Source organism: Dipodomys spectabilis, unplaced genomic scaffold (assembly GCF_019054845.1).
Source record: "Dipodomys spectabilis isolate Male_0828 unplaced genomic scaffold, ASM1905484v1 ptg000266l, whole genome shotgun sequence".
In the NCBI taxonomy this organism is placed as follows: Eukaryota; Metazoa; Chordata; class Mammalia; order Rodentia; family Heteromyidae; genus Dipodomys; species Dipodomys spectabilis.
In genome coordinates this window covers 4,580,048-4,603,459 of record NW_024870943.1, presented here as the reverse complement: position 1 = coordinate 4,603,459, position 23,412 = coordinate 4,580,048, and the positions used below count along the sequence as shown (strand labels likewise).

The 23,412-nt window shown below is 42.1% G+C and overlaps 1 protein-coding gene and 1 pseudogene across 1 annotated transcript; one reads left to right on the top strand and one right to left on the bottom strand.

Moving 5' to 3' along the window:
• Nucleotides 1–16,466: 16,466 nt before the first annotated feature.
• LOC122125667 (vomeronasal type-1 receptor 90-like) lies at nucleotides 16,467–17,399 on the bottom strand. Its single transcript, XM_042700207.1, has one exon. The coding sequence runs from the start codon at nucleotides 17,397–17,399 to the stop codon at nucleotides 16,467–16,469; it is 933 nt and encodes a 310-aa protein (XP_042556141.1).
• Nucleotides 17,400–18,782: 1,383 nt separating this feature from the next.
• On the top strand, nucleotides 18,783–21,426 carry LOC122125666 (annotated as a pseudogene).
• The last annotated feature ends 1,986 nt before the right edge of the window (nucleotides 21,427–23,412 follow it).

Sequence of the window (23,412 nt, the reverse complement as noted above, 5' to 3'; positions counted from 1 at the left end):
GCTCAGTGGTACAGTGCTTGCCTTGCATGCATGAGGCCCTGGGTTTGATTCCTCAGCACCACATAAGCAGAAAAAAAAGGCGGAGGCCGGGAAACCAAACTGAACCATTTGTTGTCTCCCAGGCCCTGACTTCAAGCCCCAAGACCAGAATAAACAAACAAACAAACAAACGACATCTATAGATCATTCTCTAAGATATGAGTAAAATATTTTTAGGGCTTTCCAGGGTCACTGCAGAGAGTCAGTCCCAATTAGGTTTCTGTGTTCCCAGATGAAAGCATTTGTGTAATTTCACTTCAAATCACAATACGTATAGCAGACAAGAGCCAGAGGAAATGGGATAATGAAAAGTTTTCTGACCTCTTCCTACCTTGTGGTCTCCACAGGGCTTAGAGCTGGCTCACAAGGCCCAGTTTCTTTAAGGCATTCTAGTATCATGGAAAGGCTGAGTCTGGCCAGGCTGGACCATAGAGAAGGCTTGGGATGAGGAGGCTCCTTGTCATTGATGTCTGGACGTCAATCAGCATCACCTGCTGCCTCACTGGCATTGTTTGCTGGGCATCCATCAAATCTTCCCACAGGAGCTGCAAACCACTCTCCCAGGGGTCGAGGAGCACACACTAAGTTTACTAATTAGAAGAACACATTTGCCATTTGAAGACGTGTTTTTTTTTCCCCAAGTCAAACTCATTGGAAAGTAAATTTCAGGGTGCAGTTGGTCATTAAACTTTGATTCTCAGAGCCCTGGACCGAGAGTAACAAGTATTGATGGGCTCAATTGCTCAACCAAAGGATATAGACCCACAGATGGATCAAAAAACAAGACTCAAGAGCTGGGAAGGTGGCTCAATGGTACAGTGCTTGCCTTGCATGCATGAGGCCCTGGGTTTGATTCCTCAGCACCACATAAGCAGAAAAAAAAGGCGGAGGCCGGGAAACCAAACTCAACCATTTGTTGTCTCCCAGAAACGCATTTTGCAGCAAAGAAAAATACAACTTCGATGTGCAAGGACAGAAAAAGATCCTTCATGAAACTGAATTTTCTTCAACACTAACATTCTACAACAGAACCACTTAGAGTTTTTTCTGTGGGTAATTGAGCTAAGAGTCTCATTGACTGTCCTGTCCAGAGTGGTTTAGAATGATGGTCCTCAGAGCTCAGAGCTCAGATTCCGGATCAGCTGGGATTTTAGGCATGAGCCACCAATGCCTGGCTGTGGCTGTATGCTTTCTCACGGACTACATCCTGGTTTGTCATTGGCTGTATCCCTCTTCCTCACTGGCTGGATGCTGCTTTGTCATTGTATGACCAACATTCATAGGATGATCTAATAAAATTCCTTGTAACAAACAGGACTGTTAGTAGAATTAGAATATAAGGAAGAAATGGACAGTGTAGCACCTGTTTTTAAGCATGCAGAAATACCTTTTTACTTTTAAGAGTGTACAGAAAATGTATTCATTTCATCCCACCAATAGTATTTTAAGCAACTAAATAAGACAAAACTTTTTGTAACATTCCCCCCACCAATACACACACCATAGTACCTCAGTGGTTTGAAAGGTACCTTAGTGTTTGAAAGTTACAGCATATCTAAGTTTGAACAGCACTTCAAGTACTCAATACCCGCACAGTTGCTTCCATGTACATTACTAGAATTTGCTCTGCTTTTGAACAAAAATTTCAGCTTTCCAATCAGCCCCTGAATGCTTGGTGACAACTGAGAGTTCTCCATGAAAGAGACAGGGCACATGGGGAAAGCATTTTATTATTCTTCATGAAGAAAAAAGGCGACACGGTTGGGTAGCATGCTGATAGAATACTAATCATCACCTCCAGGGTAGGGATTTCCACTGCTGTATAAAAGTAATAGAAGTTGGTGATATCGTTGAAGCAATAGAAACACACTAAACAGATGACCAACGGCAGGATGATGTGGGTGGCTTTGTTCTCAGGTGCTGGCTGCGAGGCAAGCCTGGGACTATGGAGGTGCCGGGCTGTCTTGTGGTGTCGGTACAGGAGGGTGACCATATAGAAGCTGGTTGTGATCATGAGGATAACAAACACAAGATCTGGAAATAATAAGGTAGGGATGAAATACCATGATCTATTGTCTTCTATCCACCCTGTCTCACAATATGCATTAGAAATCCGGGGAACAACCAAGGTGAAATTGTTTTTAGCTTTCATAGCTGTAATGACCGGGACATGGATGACAACATTGATGACCCAGAAGGAGAGCACAGAAGGGAAAATCCACACTGAAGACTTAGATTTAAGCCTCACTCACTGGGCACAGCTGGAGCTGATGATGATGGACTGAAGCACACTGAGGAGTGAGATGGAATAGATGGACAGTCCCCAGGTGACTCTGAAGATGTACACACCACCTTGCAGCCCACATCGTCCAGAAAACGTTGGACTCCAAAGGATGCCATGATATTTGGCACAAGTGTGAAGGTGAGGTTCAGGATGTTGACCACAGTCAGATGTATGAAGATGGTATTGATGGGCTTCTTCAGATGACCTTGGAATGAAAATATGTACAGATAGAGCATGGAGAGCAGGGAGTTCCCCATGATACCAATGCACAGCTGGGCTATGAGGAAAAGCCCCCATATTGATTTGCCCGAGAACATTGTGAACGGCATTGTAATATCTGATGTATAGAGCAGGCTGACAGTTGATACCAGAATGAAAAATCAGTGCACTAGATTATCGATCCATTCTAAATGGTTCTTCAGGAAGAATATGATGACGACGAAAATCAGTTTCAGGCCCAGGAGTGGCACTTCCGGAATGGAATCTCATAGGTTCCTGAGGATCTTTGAGTACAGAAACAGATGAGATTATTGGAGGGAAACCCTGGTTCACACCACGGATCCTAATGCCTTTGCATATAGCACTGTGGGCCTGTGGTACATAAAATTTGTATATTATAAGAAATTTTCTTTGCTCTCCAGATTATATTTGCTCTGTGTGTGTGTGTGTGTGTGTGTGTGTGTGTGTTTGTGTGTGTGTGTGTACATTTGAAATCTTGTAGCTTGATATCAGTGTTTGAATGATATCCTTGTGATGTTTTATTCTTGTTCAAAGCTAAGAGCTTCACCTCCATCTTTATGCTGATTAATTAGAGATAAGTCTCAGAGACATTGCTACCTGGGTTGGCTTCATATCACGATCTTCACATCTGAACTTCCTGAGTATCTAGGATTACAGTCGGGAGCTACCAGTGTCCAGCTACAATGTCTCATTTGAAAACACATCTAATCAGTAATTCATGAGAAATGTAAGGGACAGACTATTAGTTCAAGCTCCAGCATCCCCAAAGAAATGTTTACCATCCCAGGAGGATTTCCAGGTGGAATACTTCCTGTGGAGAAATTACAAACTGGGGAAAGTTTCTGGGTAAAATGTTTATAAAATAAGATTCAAAAGAGAAGTGGGCCAAATATACCAGATGTGAACATGGTTTCACACACTCCCTGAAATCTCAATGAAGCATTGTGCTGACCATGGTTCTGTTTTAGCATGCCTTGATATGAAATGCAGTCATTATCATGTGACTCCAGAGATGAAATGCCAGTGAATTTCTGGAGGGAAATGACAGAAAAATCTACACAAACCACTCTAGCACTATGATAAAACACTGGGGCAATGGAACAGGAGACTAAGTTTCAAAGTTGGCTTCAGCTCACCTAATTCCTCTACACAGTGATCACTGCAGGTGAGGAATATATAGCAAGAGACCTAGGAAAACTACCATGCAGTAGATTCAGTATTTATGAAGGATGAATGTTTTGATCATGCAGAGATCTTGTTATCACTATCATGTTAAAAATCTATGATTTCCCGAGCCTTTTATTGGGTACTGAAATTTTTCCATTGAGGTTGGAGGAATAAAGTCACTTGCTGTTTGGAGAGTCTGGTGGTCATTATGACAGTTAAAGGGTGAACGAATGCATCAGTGGTACTAAGTAGACAGTAAATGGAAAAGGAACTACGTAACTTGTGGTTAAGAAAGGATGGGAAAACTGGCAAAGGCAGAGGTAGGGGTGACATTGCCCAAAAAGAAATGTACTCTAGAAGATGCACTGTGGCTCAAAGTAGCAGAGGGCAGCCTGGAGCTTAACATCTCAGGGACAGCATGTGCACCCTGAGTGGAAGACTTACAACAGACAGATATTTATCCTCATATCCTCACTTATGAAGTAGTAACCCTGTGTATTAGCTTTATAATAAAAATACAAAATAATAATGACAATTAAAATGATAAAAACTGGGAAGAGTGAATTCAAACATCTGTCAATTCACTGAATTGATAAGCTATAAGAAAAACATCTGAGCAAGCTGTCAGTGGCTTACACCTGTAATCCTAGCTACTCAGGAGGCTGAGATCTGAGGATCATGGTTTGAAGCCAGTCTGGGTAGGAAAGTCTGTGAGACTCCTATTTCTAATTAACTACCAGGACACTGGAAGTGCTGCTGTGGCTCAAGTGGTAGAGTATTTGCTTTGAGAGAAGGAGCTTAGAAACAGTGCCCAGGCCCAGAGTTCAAGCCCATGACTGAGCAAAACAAAAAAAGGAAGAAAGAAAGAAAAGAAAAAAACCATCTGTAAATTGACATCAGTGGCTCTCTCCTATATCCTAGGTACTCAGGAATCTGAGATATGAGAATTATGAATTGAAGTCAACAGACTTCAAATCTCTGTGACACTCTTATCTCTCATAAATTACCAAAGAAGCTCGAAGTGGAGCTGTGGCTTATGTCATAGAGTCCTAGCCTTGAGCACAAAAACTCAGGGACAGTGCCCAGGCCCTTTTTCAAGCCACAAGACAGGCAATTGATAATCAAATAAACATACATTCATACATACATACATACATAAATCACATCTGTAGCTCAATCAATACCTTATAAATAAAAAAAGTTTACCTCTTTCCTGGGTTACTGCAGATAAAGTCAATCTAGAAAACATTGCAGTTTATAGGTTCCATTCAGGAAACATTGTTGAAACCCGGTTTCAAATCACAACATGTATAGCAGGCAATGTTGTAAGGTAGGGGTAAGAGGATAATGAAGTTTTCTTACTTTTTCCTACCTCATGTTCTTCTCAAGGCTGAGAGCTTCGCAATACTCGTTCACTGGGTACAGCTTCCTGGAGGCAGTCTGGCATTGTGGATAGGCTGCCTGTGCCCAGCCTCGACTATGTACAATACCAGGATGATGAGACTTCTCCCACTGGACGTCAATCAGTGTCACCTGCTGTCTGGATGGCCTTCTTTACGGGGTGTCAATCTGATGTCCCCACAGGAGAGGCAATCAGTCTCTCAGGTGCTGAAGGAATCGCTTAGAGAACACATTATGTTTAGGAATTAGAATAATACAGGTCAAACTCACCAGAAAGTAAACTTCAGGACATAGCTTGTTATTTAAAGTTGGTTCCTACAGTCCTGGATGTATCCTGAGCTTGGAGCAAAACCCAGAATGCTCTCTGCCTTTCCCACTGGGCTTTGCCACCGTGGGTGACCCTGTGCCCTGGCCCTGCAGAGTACAGCATCTGGTGCACCAGTGCTGGGTGACTCCAGAACCCCACATCACAGAGGTCATAAACTAGCACACAGGAAATGCTAGAAAGTTTTCTCTTCTCAAAGTCTCTGGATACACATTGAAAAACTAGGTAACAAAATAATACAGAAAATATCTCCTGTCTCAACAGACAGAATCTCACCCACCTAACAGAGACTTGTAGAACTTGTAGCAGTCAGGATCCCAGAAGAATATCTCTAGACAAATCAGAGTGAAACCTTTGCACTTCCAGAACAAGGAACTATTTTTAAATGAAGCCAAAACCAAAGGAAGAAATTTCTCACAACAGAATGAAGATAGTATTACTGCACATTTCTCCACAACAACTCTGAATGAGTAGAGCCCCTAGCATTTTTGAAGAACAGTAATGGAAACCCAAACTGGGGCAACCAAGGAATGTAATAGTCACAATGGATGGGGTAAAGAAACTTTTCCATGAAAAACACAGACCAAGAATCCCTGAACACCAAACCAGCACTACAAACCATAATAAAGAGAAGCTGACAATCTGAAAAGAATAGTCAAAGTCAAAGAAACAAAGCACTGAGTAAAAAGCTCTTGAAGACTAATAAATACAAGAAGAGGAAGGAAGCATACTGCAGGAAAACAACAAAATCTCAGGAAATGAGACTTTTTTTTTGTTGGTCATCTGGCTTGAACTCTGGGCTTGAATGCTGTCTCTCAGCTCTTCAGCTCAAAGCTAGCACTCTACCACTTGAGCCACAGCGTCACTTTCTGTGTTCTGGTGGTTTATTGGAGATAAGAGTTTCAAGGACTTTCTTCAAGAGCTGGCTTTGAACCTCGAATCACAGATCTCAGCCTCTTGAGTAGCTAGGATTACAGGTGTGAGCCACCAGCATCCGGCTCATCTAAATTTTGTTGTCTTCCATAAACTCATTTCACAGTCAAAAGAAAAGCACACATTCCAAGTAATAGCTTGCACAAAGATATTTCATGAAAATGCATCTTGCAAGAAAGGCCATGTAGCCATATATTTTTCTGACAAAATAGACTTCCCATTAAAATCCAGTATGAAGAGACAAGGAAGGCCTTTACATATTAACAAAGGACATAATCCACAAAGAGGTAATCATAGTGGTTAATATTTATATTCAACAAACAATGGAGGACATAAATACATTAGAGAAGTACTCTTAGACTTACAGAACATGATAGACCCCAACACAACAATAGTGGGAGACTTTAATATCCCATTCTCACCAAAGGAAATGTCAACCAAACAAATGATTAGCAAAGAACCTTCTGAATTAAATGACCACAGTATCCAAATAGACATCTACAGAGTATTTCACCCAACGACCATACAGCTCACATTCTCAATAGTGCATGCAACAATCTCCAAACTGACCATATCCTAGGACACACAGCAAACCTGAACAAAATCCAACGGATGGAGATAACTCTTGGTGTCCTATCTGATCACAATGGAATGAAACTGTTCCTCAATAACAAAACACTGCAGAAAGCTCTCACACATATGAACAACAGGTGGTTCATTGAAGAAATAAAAGAGGAAATCAGAAAGGTCTTACGACTAAAAGAAAATGAAAACACATCACATCAGGGCCTTAACGATACTACAAAAGGGGCATTGAGAGGAATCTTCACAGCACAAATTGTGCAAATAAAGAACAGAGAAACAGTACAAATGAATAACCTCATGAAGCAACTAGCGGTGCTTAAAAAACAAGAACAAAGCAAACACCAAACTCCCAGATGGAGAGAGACAGTAAAGAATAGGGGTCTGGGAAGGTGGCTCAGTGGTAGAGTGCTTGCCTTGCTTGCATAAGGTCCTGAGTTTGATTCTCAGTACAATATAAGCAGAAAAAGCCAAAAGTTATGTTGTGGCTCAAGTGATAGAGCCCCAAACTTGAGCTGAAGAGCTGAAGGACAGCACCCAGGCCCAGAGTTCAGACCCCATGATAAAAAAAAGAAGAATAAGGGAGAACTAAATAAACTTGAGACTGAAAGGACTGTACATAGTGGCTGGGAATGTCATTTAGTGATGGAGTGCTTGCCTAGCAAGCACTCCCTGGATTCAATTAAATTCAAGCAAACCTTGGATTCAATTCCTTAGCACCACATAAACAAAGTGGGAAGTGGTGCTGGGGCTCAAGTGGTAGAGTGCTAGCATTGAGCAAATGAAGCTTAGGGACAGTGCTCTTGCCCTGAGTACCAGCCCCAGGACTGGCAAAAAAGGAACTCTTGCATAAAATCAACAACTTAAAAGGTGACATTTGAAAAAAAAACCAATACACTTAACAGACCACTACATAAATCAGTGAAGACAAGTCTCAGACTAACAAAATTAGAAATGCTAATAGAAACATTGCAAAAAACACCCAAGAAATCCAAAAGATTATGAGGGAGAGTGAATACTTTCAAAGCTTATATTCAAATAAGATGGAAAATCAAGTAGAAAGGTATACAAATTTCTAAAGCTCAACCAGGAAATTATAAACCAGTCAAACAGGCCCATACTATGCAATGAAACCGAAGAAATAATCAGCAGTTTTCCAAAAAGGAAAAGCCCAAGAATGAGGGGATTCATGGCTGAATTCTGCAAGACTTTTCAAGTTCAATACAGGTACTCATCAAACTTCTCAGTGAAATAGGAGAAAGATCAAGTCCATATTCATAGCATCAGATATTGGAGATTGCAGAGTTCCCTCACCTTCCTTCCTTATGCAGACTTCTTTCAATTTTCCCCATTTAGGACAGTGTGAACTATAGATTTATCGTACATAAGCTTTGTGAAGTTGAGGCATATCCCACTGTCTTCCTAATCCCTTCAGAGCTTTTTAAATGAAGTCTTGCTGGGCTGGGAAGGTGGCTCAGTGGTAGAGTGCTTGCCTCACATGCATGAGGCCCTTGTGTTTGATTCCTCAGCACTACATAAGGAGAAAAAACTGGAAGTGGCACAATGGCTCAAATCGTAGGGCACTAGCCTTGAGCTGAAGAGCTGAGGGACACCGCCTCAGCCTAGAGTTCAGCCCCATGATGACAAAAAAAAAATGAAGTCTTGTTGCATTTTGTTAAAGGTTTTTTGTGCATATATTGATATGATCATGTTCCTTCAGTTCTTTTTCAAAAGTGTTTTTGAGGGGTGCAGTTAATGTTAAAGTTTGATTTCAGATCTTATCTCTTTATGTGAAATATTGTTGATTTGTACATATTTCTTTTATTTATTTAGTGTTATTTTTTAATCTTTAAGTAGTTGTACAGAGGAGTTGCCTTTCCACTAAGCAGTATAAGAATACGGTGACGCTTGATCAATGTCATCTTTCTTCCCCTTGTGTCGTAACATACTTGTGGAGGTGGTCCCCTTTGTAGTTTGAGAAGCATTGGTGTTTGTTCCTTCTGAAAGCTTGGTCGGTCTTCAGTTATAATGTGTCTGGCTTGTTTTTTGTTATGGGAAAGACTATTTTATTATTTTTAAAATTTTGCCTGTCCTAGGTCTTGAACTCAGGTGCTGGGCACTGTCCCTGAGCCTATGTATGCCTAAGGCTTGATCTGTACTACCTGAGTCACATTGCCACTTGCGGCCTTTTCTGTGTATGTGGTACTGAGGAATGGAACCCGGGCTTTATGCATGCCAGGCAAGCACTCTATCAGTAAGACACATTCCCAGCCTGTTTATTTTATTTTTTTAAGTGACTATAATTTAAAATAATTATTACAACAATGCTCAACAAGAAATTTACTCATTACCTTACTCATGTAATCATAAACCCTGTGTACAACATCTTCACAATAAAATAGGTCATGTTCAAAAGCTCAGGCACACAAACTTGGTCTTCCCTTCCAGCCCCAGGACCAGCACAACGACAAAGAAAACTCAAACAAAAAACCCAAACCCTTAATGAAGTGGATCCTCCAACAATTTCATAACAGAGAGGAAACTCTTCGGAACTCAGGTGATGAAAACAGAATTTCCCTGCTATCAAATCATGGTAAGAACACTGTCAGTGTCAAGTAAAATAGAAAACAGTAAGGAAATGTAAAGATCACACAAGAGAATCAAATGGATTTCACTCCAAAGATGCAAATTGGCTAAACACACAAAAACAGTAAATATTAAGGTCTAAACTGTAATCAAGGATTAATACATACTATCCGGAGAGCCAAGCGACCGTGAACAGGAAGGATAACAGGGGAAGTAGACTTCAAACTAGGTTTAGTGTCCAGGGGCAGGATAGGGGACTTGTGGAGCATCAGATAATGACTGAAAGCATCAGATACTGAGTTCTAGTCCTGGTCTCTGACCAAAAAATAGAATAGAATAAAATACCCAATGTCCAGTGGGCTCCAGACTGAACAGCACCCTTTTCCTCCTGACACTTCTCCAGAAAGTCCAGTGGTGATGGACGACGGGACCTGCAGGGACTTACTCTCTCCATGGCCCAATCTTGGAAGGTTTCCTTTCTTGTCTAAATCAGAACACTGATCTCCATTGTGCCTTTGCCACACTGCTTGTCACAGAGTAGAGTCATGGAGATCACAGGATGGAAGAATATGTGTCATGGTGTATACACATCTCTGCGTTGACAGCATCTTGATTGTCATTGGCTGCATCCTGCTTCGTCACTGGCTATAATTTTCTTTGTCATTGGCTGCAATATCCACTTGTTTCTTGCCTGACCTGGGGCTTGAACTCAGGGCCTGGGCACTGTTCCTGGGATTCTTTTGCTCAACCATAGCACTCTACCACTTGAGCCGTAGCACTATTTCTGGCTTTTCTTGTTGTTAGTGGAAGTAAGGGTTCGCTAAGATTTCTTCCCAGGGTGCCTGAGAACCGAGGTGCCTTCTGACTAGCTAGGATTATGGGCATGAGCCACCTGTGCCTGGCTCTGGCTGTGTCCTTTGGACACATGTTGTTTCCTCGGTGGCTAGATGCTGCTCTGTCATTGGAGAACCATTATACTTAGAGTGATTTAATAAAATTCCATATAACAAACAGCACTGTTATTAGGAAGGGAAAGCAAGGAAGAAATACACTGTTTATCTCTGTCTGTATTAAAAAACAGAAATTATTTTTAATTTTTATAGTGTACAGGAAATGTATTTCTTTTATCCCACTAATACTTTAAGCAACTAAGCAATATAAACCTTTTTTGAGCTGGGCACTGGTGGCTCATGCATGTAAGCCTAGCTACTCATGAGACTAGGATCTGATGATCAAGATTCAAAGTCAAAGTCATCAGAAAGTAAACTTTAAGACCCAGCTGGTTATTAAAGGTTGGTTCTCTTAGCCCTGGGTACATTCTGAGATGCAGAGATTCTTTGACTTCCCCACTGGAAGCCTGGCAACAAGGGTGACCATGTACCCTGGGTTGGAGAGCCCAGCATGTGGCGGGTCAGGGATCAAGGACAAGGGTCACACTTCTCACACACAGGTGTGCTAGAAACCAATCATATGTGATGGTCAAGTTGATGCAAATTGGCTCAACACATACCAAGAGTAGATGTGAAAGTCCACAAATAGAGTTGAGGATTCAAACTTATGAACAAAGGAACTACTGGGGCATAGAGAATTACAAAGAGGAAAGATAATAGTCAATAGACCTCAAAGCACATCCGATGTCCAGTGGTAGGAATGGAGGCTTATGGAGCATCAGCCAATGAACAGAATGTGACATGCCCTGTTCCAGTGCAGGTCTCCAATCAAAGATAACAAAAAAAATAAAAGAACTAACCAATGTGCAGTGGCCTCCAGAGAAGATAGATAAGACACTATTGCTCAGGACATCTTTCCAGAAAGTGCAGTGTTGACAGTTGGACATGCATGGGCATACTCTCTACACAGCACTGTCCTAGAGTTTCACATTGTTTTTTGAAGTAGGAATACTGATCTTCTCCCTTGAGTGCCTTTGCCATGCTGCTTGTTCACAGAAAGGAGTCATGAAATTTGGAGAACCCAAGAATACATGCCATTGCCTATATGCTGCTTGGTCATTGGCTTCATCTTGCTTTATGATTGGCTATATCTTTTGTCGACTGCATCCTGCTATGTCATTGGCTTCATCCTTCATCATTGGCTACATCCTAACCTGTCAGTGGCTGCATCCAGCTTCCTCATGGACTGTATCTTGATTTGTCACTGCCTGTGTCCTTGTCCTTTCTCATTGCCTGCATCCTACTGCCTCATTGATTTTTATCTTGCTTTGCTATTGGCTATATCCTGAACATCCAAGAAATCCTAAAGGACTACTTTCAAAACCCATACAGAGATTTTGGCCAGAGAGGAAAAATTCAGGCAGCCTGCTTAAGAAAGCCCATTTGAGCACAGGTTGGGGACACCAGAGACAGAGTGGGTGTGGCTTTTCACTCATCTCTAGTGCTAACTGGATTACTAGGAGTGAAAATCCACATTCTGCTGTCACTGATCGTAGACAGTCCAAAACACCCGGAAAGTATGTATACACCAAAAAAACATTTTCACGCCATTTCACAGAACAGTGTTTGGAAAGCAGCTCTACTCCAACAGTCCAAAAGAACACCATCTTTGATACGGCAATAGAGCCTGCCAGAGCAGCTAGTAGATAACTTGGGCCAGAGAAGCTGCAACTGTGGTATCATTTTTCAACAGGACAAAAGAATCTGATCAGTGATAGTAAGCTCCACCTAGAGGAAGGTTGCCCCGCCCAGGAGGAGTTAGCTCTTCCCAGGAAGGGACAACTTTGCCTGGGTTAGCAGAGAGCGTCGGCCCCGCCCCTTGGCAGTGAACAAAGACATTCCAGTCATATAGCAGATACCCTCAGAACTTAGCCCCTGTAGGAATTAAAAATACAACGGGCTGTAAAATCTCACTGGATAGACTGCAAAACTGAGAGTGGCTCCAAGCTGGGCCAAAAAAGGGTCTCAAGAGCTGGACAAACTGGGAAAAGCCACTGACCCATACATGTCAGAACCCCACCCACACCCAAGTTCACTTTCAGAGACTCCAACCTGCAGACACCAGGCACTTCCTTCTTGCATTCTACACAAAGCTGATCCCCTCTCCTTTTGAGTTAGTCTGAGAGGAGGGACTCATGACTCCCAGGGTTGCAAGGCAGAACATTGTTCTGTCTGCTCAAACTGATTTGATAAAACAACTAAGCCATAAGGAAAACCAATCAGTGCAAGGAAATCAAAGGCTCCATCAAGAGACCGGGTAGCAGACATAGAGGAGACACAAATAAATTGAAGAATTGTTTTCTAAATGTCATTTTTATTTTTTCTATTTTTATTGTATTTATATATTTTGCCCCATTTTTTCTTCTTCATTGCTGTTTATTCCTACACAGCCTATGGGGATTACTAGGCTTCCTCCTTAATTGTGTGTATACGTAATTCAGGCTATATTTTGAGCAAATATGTATTGCTCAAATTTATGATTTTCAATTTTAGAATTAATACTTTATACATATATACATTTTTTTAAGATAAGGGTAGGTTTATTCAGTAGACCTGCTGGGACCTGGCTGTTTGGCATTCCTCATGCATGAGAATGGCCTGGGAAAGACCTGAAAGAGAGAGCTGGGAAAAGAAGTGGGAAACAGCTGGGAAAGAGACTGGAAAGAGAGAGAGCTGGGAAAGAGAGCAGGGAAAGAGAGAAAGCTGGGAAAAAGAGCTCAGAGAGCTGGGAAAGGGTTGAGAAGGAAAACATATATACATTTTAAAATATCTTTATTTCTTCCTTTGTTTTTTCTTATTTTTTTTCTTTCTCTGAATTTAAATCTTAGCTTTCTTCTATCTCTTCCTTTCCTTCACTACAGCCCTCTACTCTTATTTTCTCCTCCTATATTTTTCATTATGTCTCTCAATCTTCTAATTCACCTCAACTCATTTTCCTTTATTTCTGGTCCTTCACTACTTATTCCTTTGCTTTAGTCCACTGATCCCTATTTGATTGTTGTTGATCTAGACTCTATCTGTATCCATTTTGACAGTGTCAAAGTGAACTATTGTGTCATCTTTTTGGTTCAGATTGCTTTAAAGCTCATGACAGATTTGTTCATTGATATCAACTATATATCTATATCTATATCTACATATATATTTCTCATTCTGGAAGAACAATATCCCTCCCATAACAGAGAAAAGGAGAAGTCAATAGGAGAATACCTGTCTCCTATTTGGAACCTTTAAAATCTGTGCAAATACAGGGATTGGGGTTGGTTTTTGTCTTAAAAGTGTGTTCTGTGCTGGTACTGGGATTGCTTTCATATCCTAAAAGGAAAGATAGATTTAAAATACCTGCCTATGATTGTTAACCCTTAAAGTCTGTGCAGGTATAGGTTCCGGGTTTGTTGTTGTCTTAAAAATGTTTCCTGGTGTGGTCCTGGATTAGCTCTTATTTCTAAATGGACAGAAGTAGCCATAGAAACACAAGAAAAAATGACAAGTCAAGGAACCTGAAGTCCTACTCAAAATAAATAGGCAACAGAGCAATCAATGAAAAACATAGAGGACAGTTCTAAAGCTCTACAAACACTACTTGTAAACATGCTGAATGAAAAGACTGAAAGCCTGCATGAGGCTATACTTGAGCATGATGAGGCTAACCAAAGATTAATAGAGGAATTCATGAAATCCACAAACGAAAAGCTGTATTAATTCCAACCAAAGGGCCTGGAAGGTTGCTCAGTGGTAGGATACTTGTTTAGCATGCATGAGGCCCTGATTTCGATTCCTCAGCACTGCATAAGCAAAAAGAAAAAAACCGGAAGTGGTGCTGTGGCTCAAGTGGTAGAGTGCTGGCCTTGAGCTGAAGAGCTGAGGGACAGTTACCAGCTCAGAATTCAGGCCCCATGACCAGCATAAACAAACCAACCAACAAAAAAAAAAACAAAAAAACAAAACAATTCTAACCAAAGGAAAGGAAGTCCAATGAAAGTATAGCCACTCAGCTAAAGGATTTGAGGAGAACACTGAAAACCATATCAAGGAGGTAACAAAGTCTGTACAAGATCTAAAACAAAGTTTCATCAAAGAAATTGAAGCCATCAAAACTTCTGATTAGAAGGAAGGTAAATAAAATAAAAACAAAGCAGAAAGTCTTGAAAGTAGACTAGATGATGCAGAAGCAGAAACTCAGAACTTGAAGTTAGTATAGACTTCAGAGAGCAGGAACCACCAAACATTCACATCAAATCCAGGGAACAAGATAAATCCTACAAAGGATACAAGACACAATCTGAAGGGCTAATTCAAGGATAATTGGTATTGAGGTGGACCTGGAAAAGGAAGCTAAAAGAATAGGAAATATATCAGAATCATATCAAAATCATAGCAGATAAATTCCTGAACATCCAAATGATAGGTCCACTCAGATACAAGAAGCCTTTGGATCCCCAAACAGACAAAACCAGAATGGGACATCCCACCACCACACTGTGATCTACACAGGATTTATAAAGACCAAGCTTAAGCTGGGGCTTGAACTCAGGGCCTGGGTACTGTCCCTGAGCTTCTTTTGCTCAAGGCTAGTGCTCTACCACTTGAGCCACAGTGCCACTTTTGGCTTTTTCTGTGTATGTAGTACTGAGGAATCAAACCCAGGGCTTCATGCATGCTAGGCAAGCACTCTACTACTAAGTCCCTTTCCCCGCCAGTATAGAGCCTTGTAAACAGGAAATAGCAATGGAAATACACTTCAAATTAGGCCCAATGTCCAGTGGTGGGATTCTAGGCTCACAGTGTATCAGCCAATAAGCAAGCATGTCACATACCAAGTTGGAGTCCTGGTCTCTGAGCAAAAAAAAATGAAAAAGAACTAACCAATGTGCAACAGCCTCTAAAGTAGAGAAGTAGGCCCTGTCTCTTAGGACACTCTCCAGAAAGTTCCATGGTTACAGCTGTATAGCCAGAGCCATAGTCTGTTCACAGTGCTATCCAATTTGTTGCCTGAATCCTGAACACTGATGTTCTCCATTGTGTCCCAGTGCCATGCTGCTTGTCACAGTGTAGAATCATGGAGGCTGTAGGATCTAAATACAAGTGTCATGGCCTCTATTTTGCTTTGTCCTTGGCTGAACCCTTTCTCATTGGCTGCATCCTGCTTTGTAATTGGTTGTATCCTGCTCCCTCATTGGCTGTCTACTGACTTGTCATTGACTTGATCCTGCTTCTTCAATGGCTGACAAGTATTCATAGGATGATTAAATAAAATTTCTTTCAACAAACAGCACTGTTAGTAGAAATAGAATGTAAGGGTGAAATGAAATATCTAACCACTGTCTTCACAAAAATAGAAACAATTTGTTAATTTTAATAATGTACAGAAAATACTTTTTTTTTGTTGGTCATGGGGCTTGAACTCTGAGCCTGGGCAGTGTCTCTCAGCTCTTCAGCTTAAGGCGAGTACTGTACCACTTGAGCCATAGCACAACTTCGGGGTTTTTTTGCTTATGTCGTGCTCAGGGCCTCATACATGCAAGGCAAGCACTCTACCACTGAGCCACCTTCCCAGACCAGAAAATATAATCTTTATCCCAACCATTATATTTTAAGCTTTGATGGAAACACACTTAAACACACACTTACACATACACACAGAAAGGCACATTCAGTAAGACTTCAAAACGTCAATGTTTTAAAATTGCAGCGTATCTGAATTTGAGTACCTTGTCTAATGCTCAATCCACAGAGCTTCACTCTAGGTCCTTTGGTCCTCAATTAGATATTCTAGTCTCATGGACATTCCTGCCTGGGCTAGCTTTGAACCTCTATCCTCAGATGTTAGCATCCTGAATAGTAGAATGACAGGCCTGAGACACTGCTCCTGGCCTCTGTGGTGTTTCTATCATCCTACAAACAGCAAGGATGAGGTGAGAAGAGTTGGATCACCATCATCGTCTGGTTTCACTTTCTCTTACAATGGATCATTCTTGGTATAGCCTGAGTGAGTGATCCATCGTGAAACCATTCTGTTATTCTTCATGAGCAAGAATGGGCAGAGAGTGGGGTAGCTGAAGGACAACATCACAAGCACACCCTTGGATTTGTTCAATTTCTCCAGCGTGTCCAAGGAATATACAATAATGATGTTGTTGGAGCAATAGAAGAACACGAAGCAGCTGACCAGCAGCAGGATGGTGTGGGTGGCTGTGTTCTCAGGCACAGGCTTGGAGGCAAGGCTGGGACTGTGGAGGTGCCGGGCTCTGCAGCGGTGAGGGTAGAGGAGCATCAACATATAGAGGCTGGGGGCCACCATGAGGACCAGGAACAGAGCATCTCGCAGCACAATGGAGCTGATAATGGGTGTTGGCTTGCCTCTTCCAAACTTCGTTTGACAGTAGGGATGAGAAAATCCCAGGCTTATGATGGTGTAATTGCAATTGGATCCAACAGTTTTGATTATGTTGAAATACATGATGGGATTCAAGATCCAGAAGGATAGCAACGAGGAGAGGATGCAGGCAGAGGATCGCCTTTTCAGCGAAGCCCATTGGGCAGGGGTGGGGTTGATGGTTAGGGCCTGGAAGGCACTCAAGAAGGTGGTAGTGCAGGTGGACAGTCCCCACCTGACCCTGAACAGGAACAGCACTGCCTTACACGTTGCATCATCCCAGAAACACAGGACTCCATATGAGGAGATGATGAAGGGCATGGACTCAAAAATGATGGTCAAGGTGTTGACCAGGGTCAGGTGCATTAAAACTATGGCAATTAGCTTCCGGAGCTGGGGCTTGCACACGGAGCTGTAGGCATACAGCAGGAAGAGGACACAGTTCCCCAGGACGCCCAGACACACCTTAGACACAAGGAGGAGGCTGAACACGGTGTTGCCTGCGGTGGCTGTCATTGTGTGTTTGTGTGTGTGTGAGAAAAAGAGAGTGTGCATGTGTGTGTTGCTGAGAATCAAAGCAAGAGTGCTGCCCAGCCAGGAAGGTGAGAAAGCTCTAGACAACACTGTGAGCCCTGCAGGCGGGAATCTTCATGGTGCTCCATGCTAAGCTAGGCTTAGCATGAATGCCAAAAGATAGAGTGTTAAGCAAGGATTCAAAAATAGTTTCTTTTTCGGGGGTGGGTAATAATGCATATGAAATTGGATCTCAGGGCCCAGGTACTGACCCTGAGCTCTTTTACTCAAAGCTGGTGCTATCCCAGTTGAACCACAGCTCCATTTCTGGCTTATTGGTAGATCACTGGAGATCAGAGTCTCAAGGATTTCCCTTTCTGGTCTGACTTTGAACCTGGATCCTCAGATCTTTGCCTCCTCAGCAGTTGGGATTACAGGCATGAGCCACCAGGGCCTGGCCCATACAATTGTTTTAAGTGGAGTCTGGGAAAAATGTTCCATTTGCCAGTTCTGGAGGGTTGGAAGTGTTCTGACCTCGGTATTTCAGACATGAATGTGCTGTGACCTTTGAATCTGGGATGTAGGGCCTGGAAGGACCTGTAGAGACACGTGTTAGAATCAGGAGGGAATTCAAGGACACCACACTGGGCTGGGATGTTAGGAAGGAAGATCACTGGCTGTCTCTTCCTGTGGTCCCTGGGGCTCCATCATGGTCGGCAGTGGATGGTACAAGGAACAACAGATTTTGGCTGTCTAATCAGCCACTGAATGCTTTCTGACAACAGGTAATTGTCATCAATGAGAGGGAGGTGCTACATTGGAAAGAATTTTATTATACTTCATGAGGAAACAAGGGGACACGATTGGGCAGCATGATAAAATACAAATGATCATGTCCAACGTTGCCATTTTCTCTACTGTGTGAAAGGAAAAACATTCATGATGTTGTTGGAGCAACAGAAACACAAGAAGCAGCTGACGAGCAGCAGGGTGATGTGGGTGGCTTTGGCTAGGCTAGGTAGTGATGGCTAGGTGATGGCTAGGTAGCGATGCTGGGACTGTAAAGGTACATGGCTCTCTTGGGGTGTCAGGAGAGGGGTGTCAACATGTGGAGGTGGGTGGTGAGCATGAAGATTACAAACATAAGGTCTTAGAATAAGAAGATGCCATGATCTATTTTCTTCTCTCTGTCGAGTATGACAATATGCATTGGAAAACCCAGAACCAGCAACAGTGAAAATGACTTTTGGCTTTCAGAGCCTTAATGACCGGGACCTACATGAGCATATTGGCAACCCAGAAGAAGAGAAAAGAAGGGGAAATCCACACTGAAGATTTAGATTTAAGCCACATGCATTGGGCAGGGCCGGAGCTGATGGTGATGGCATGAAATGCACTGAGGAGCGAGGTGGTACAGATGGAAAGCACCTGGGTGACTCTGAAGAGGTACACCACCACCTTGCAGCCCACATCAACCAGAAAGTGCTAGACTCTGAAGGACACCATGATAAATGGCACCATTGTGAACATGGTATTAAACAAGTTGATCATAGTCAGATGCATCAAGATGGCATTGCTGGGCTTCTTTAGATGAAGTTGGAATAAAAACATGTATAGAGCATGGAGGGCAGGGAATTCCCCATGACACTGATGTACACCTGGGCTGAGGAAAAGCCTCATATTGATTCACCCAAGAACATCATTGACAGTTTTTGTGATGTTTTAATATATAGAACAGCCAGAGAGTTGATACAGGAGAGCAAAATCAGTGCACTGGTTATGGATCCATTCCAAATTGAGCTTCAGGGAGAATATGCAGAAGATGAAATTCTCTTTCAGGCCCAGGGGTGGCCCTACTGGAACAGGATCCCAAGACTTCCTCAGGATCTTAGGGGACAGTAATGGGTATGATTATGGCAACGTGTTGTTCATGATATACTTCCTAGTTCCTTAGCAAGCAGGAACTGTAGGCTTGTTTGACTAATTTGCATTTTAAAAGGAGTTTTCTTTGTTCTTCAGATTGGTGTGTGTGCCCGTGTGTGTGCCTGTGTGTCTCTGTGTGTGTGTGTGTGTGTGTGTGTGTGTGTGTCTGTGTGTCTGTGTGTCTGTGTGTCTGTGTGTCTGTGTGAAATCCTGGGGCTTGATCTCAGCGCCTAAGTTTTATCCCTGAACTTTTTTCTGTGTTGTTCAGTTCTAATAGCTACATTTCCACTTTATGCTGGGTCTTTTGAGATAAGTCTCATAGACTCTTCTGAATGGACTGGCCTTGAATCCTGACCTTCAACTTTTTTTTTTGTCAGTCATGTGGCTTGAAGTCTGGGACTGGGCGCTGTCGATCAGCTCCTCAGCTCAAGGCGAACGATCTACCACTTGAGCCACAGCAGCACTTCTGGATTGCGTGGTGGTTAATTGGAAATAAGAGTCTCATGGACTTTCCTGCCTGGGCTGAGATCCTCAGATCTCAGCCTCCTGAGTAGCTAGGTTGACAGGCATGAGCCTCTAGTGCCCAGGTAGAGCCTCTCATTTTTAAAACACATCTTATCTCAAATACAGGGTAAAGCAAAGGAACAAGTCCCGAGTTCAAGCTCCAGCACTAGAAACAAAATTTATAGCACCCTAGGAATGTTTCGAAGTGCAATAGTTAGTATGGTGAAATTCCACAGTGAGGGAAATTACTGGGTAAGGAATCAAAATCTGCTTCAAAGGAGGAGTGTGCCAAACACACAGAGGTGGAAATGCCTTCCTGCTTTTCTGAAAAACTCCAGAGAACCTTGCATTAACTCTGCTTTTATTTTAGCCTTGCCTTGATAGAAAATGCAATCAGAGGGCTGGGAAGGTGGCTCAGTGGTAGAGCGCTTGCCTTGCATGCCTGAGACCCTGGTTTCAATTCCTCAGCACCACATAAGCAAAAAGATAAAAGCCAGTAGTTTTGCTGTAGCTCAAGTGGTAGAGTGCTAGCCTTGAGCTGAAGAGCTGAGGGACATTGCCTAGGCCTAGTGTTCAGGCCCCACAACCTGAATCCCCCCCCCAAAAAAAAAGAAAAAAGAAAATGCAATCAGATTAACACAGCCAAAATGATGGGAGACAAATGTATTTCTAGAGGTAAAAGACAAAAACAAAATCGACTCTAATTCAATGTACAAATGAATCTCCCACTATGATAAAACACTAAGGCAACAGAACAGGAGATTAAGATTCAAACTAGGGATGGTCCCAGCATGCTCTTGCGGGCCAAGGAGAGCCAGCCGGTGACTCACCTCGCCACCCCAACTCTTGGCGATGCCTGGGCTCTCTTATCCACATGATCGCCACCTGGCTGGCGGGGCATACTGAGAAGGCCAGGACGAGGAGGTCAAGGGTAACTGGGATGATGATGATGATGATGATGATGATGACGATGATGATGATGATGAAGAAGAGGAAACAATAGAAGCAGCAGAAGTAAAATCAGAAATAAAAATTTCAAAGAGAAAGAAATGTAGCGGAGAAAATAAAAGAAAAAAGAACGACAACAGAAGAAAAGGCAAGAAGAAATTAAAAAGAGATGAGAAGAACCTGAAGAACCTCAAGTGATAACACCAGAAGAACCATTATCAGATAAACTGTGGCTACAGAAACTACTGGAAGAAGCAGACCTTGTACTAGCAAAAGAAACGTTTTGTGTGAATGATACAGTTTGTGGGATAGATGCTATGAACCCATCCTCAAGAGTTGATCTCACAGAATTTGGGAAGTTACTGAAAGATAAAATTACACAGGATGAAAAGTCATTCTATTATGCCAGGTTTTTTTAAAACCTTAGTTCAAGAGGTGTGAATTTTGTTGGAAATTGATGACTTGGAAAAGATGCCCAGTTCATTGACTGTGCTTTCCAGTGAGAACACATAAGCAAGAAAAGCAAAGCAAAGCCAAAAAGAAGAAAAAGGCATGGTTTGTGGAGGGGGGGTTAAAGTCCACCTTGGAAGATGATTTGGCAGATGATGGTGGTTGTGATGGAGGATATGTACAAGACTATGAAGACTCCATGTGACAGTTTCTCTCTCCCAGTGTCTTCTTTCTGTTGCCCACAATCCCTTCAATATGCAGCTCAACTTCTTTTCCTTTCACTTCTGCCAAATGTGACAATCAGAAATCTTTGGTGCTGGTTATTTAACCCCTTGACACTTAGGTGCTAATATGCCAAGGAGGGAACTTGGATCTTGCTGCCCAGGGTTTAAATTGGGAACTTAACTTGCTACTAAATCATAGTTTAAAAACAAAACTAACCTAATAATGTTGTTATTGTTGCTGTCTAATCCCATAGCAGCAGTCACTAAATAGAAAACAAAGGTTGCAACGTGCCAAAAATTGTGTGTTATTAACCAGCACAGTTCAGTAATACAGCCTTAACCATACCTCCTTGAAGAAATTCATACTGGTCAAGAAAAGCAGTTTGCAGCCAAGGCATGTGGTGTGCATCTAGTATTAAAATTGCGTTGTCTAAGAATTGAGCAAGAGGATATTAAGTACATTGTGAAGAAGATTATCTCAGAGTGAAGATATTGTGGCTGTAAACCACTGGTGTGATACTTAAAATTTTAATGACCAAAACCACCTCTGAAGCTAAAGAAGGTAAACCTCTCCGTTATCACAGGACAAGTTATGGAATCTCAGGGTACAGACTGTCTAAGTTTTTATTTATCAGACTATTTCTACTGAGGGAGGGAAACTACCTGTTTTTATTTGCTTGATTCAATGATATAACTTTTTTATGGTCTGTCCTGGGTCTTGAACACTGGGCTTGGGTGCTGCCCCTGCCCTATTCAGCTCAAGGTGAGCACTCTACCACATGAGCCACAGCACCATTTCTGGTTTTCTGGTGATTAATTGGAGATAAGGGTCTCACGGACTTTTCTGCCTGGGCTGGCTTAAAACCGTGATCCTCAGATCTCAGCCTCCTCAAAAGCTAGGATTACAGGCGTGAGCCACCCGCACGCTGCTTGAAATAAGTTTTAACAGGGTTTTGGCATTTCCTTTTCTTTATAAAACATGCTCAGCAAGCTGCACCAGTTAACTACAGTTTGGTAAATTGTTATTTAACATAAATGACATCTGCAATGTTTTATAAAGCAACTAATTTAATAAAATCACTACTGTGAGGACTTAAAAAAGAAGATTCAAACTAGGCATAACATCACCCATTTCCCATATTCAGTGATGACAAGAATAAAAGTGAGGAAAATGCCAGAGCCCCTCAACAGATAGAGAAAATTGACCATGCCATAGGTGCAGTAGGCTTAAGTGATCATGCAGAAATGGTAAGGTTATGGTTGCCATGATAAAAAAAAAAAGTCTCTTTGATGTTCAGACATATCAGGTCTCTGGGTTAGAAGGTCAGGCAATTACTGAAAATTTTCCATTGTAGTTGGATGAGTACAATGACTTTCTGTTTGGACAGTTTGATTGTCCATTATGAAAATTAAAATGTGGACAAATGTAACAGTGGTACTCAGTAGACTCTGTGGATAATGCACTATGCAATTTGTGGGTGGTAATGGGATAAATAAACTTGGAGGGAAGGGATATCATTGTCAAAAAAGAAATATACTGATTACCTGAGTCGTGAAATGGTAACCCGTCTGTACATTACATTTATAATGACAATAAAAAATAATAATGAAGCCTGACACCGTGGCTCACGCCTATAATCCTACTCAGGAGGCTGAGATCTGAGGAGGGAGGTTCAAAGCCAGCTCGAGCATGAAAATCTGTAAGACTCTTATCTCCAATAAACCACTCAGAAAACCAGAAGTGGCCTGTGGCTCAGTGGTAGAGTGCTTGCCTTGAGCTGAAGAGCTGAGAGACAGCACCCAAGCCCAGAATTCAGGCCCCACGACTGACTATATATGTATAATGACAATTAAAATGATAAAAATTGGGAAGAATGCAATACTAATTTCTATCATTTACAGAATCTATAATATACAAGAAAGACACTTGATATGGAGCTGGGTGTGGATGGCTCACACACCTGTGA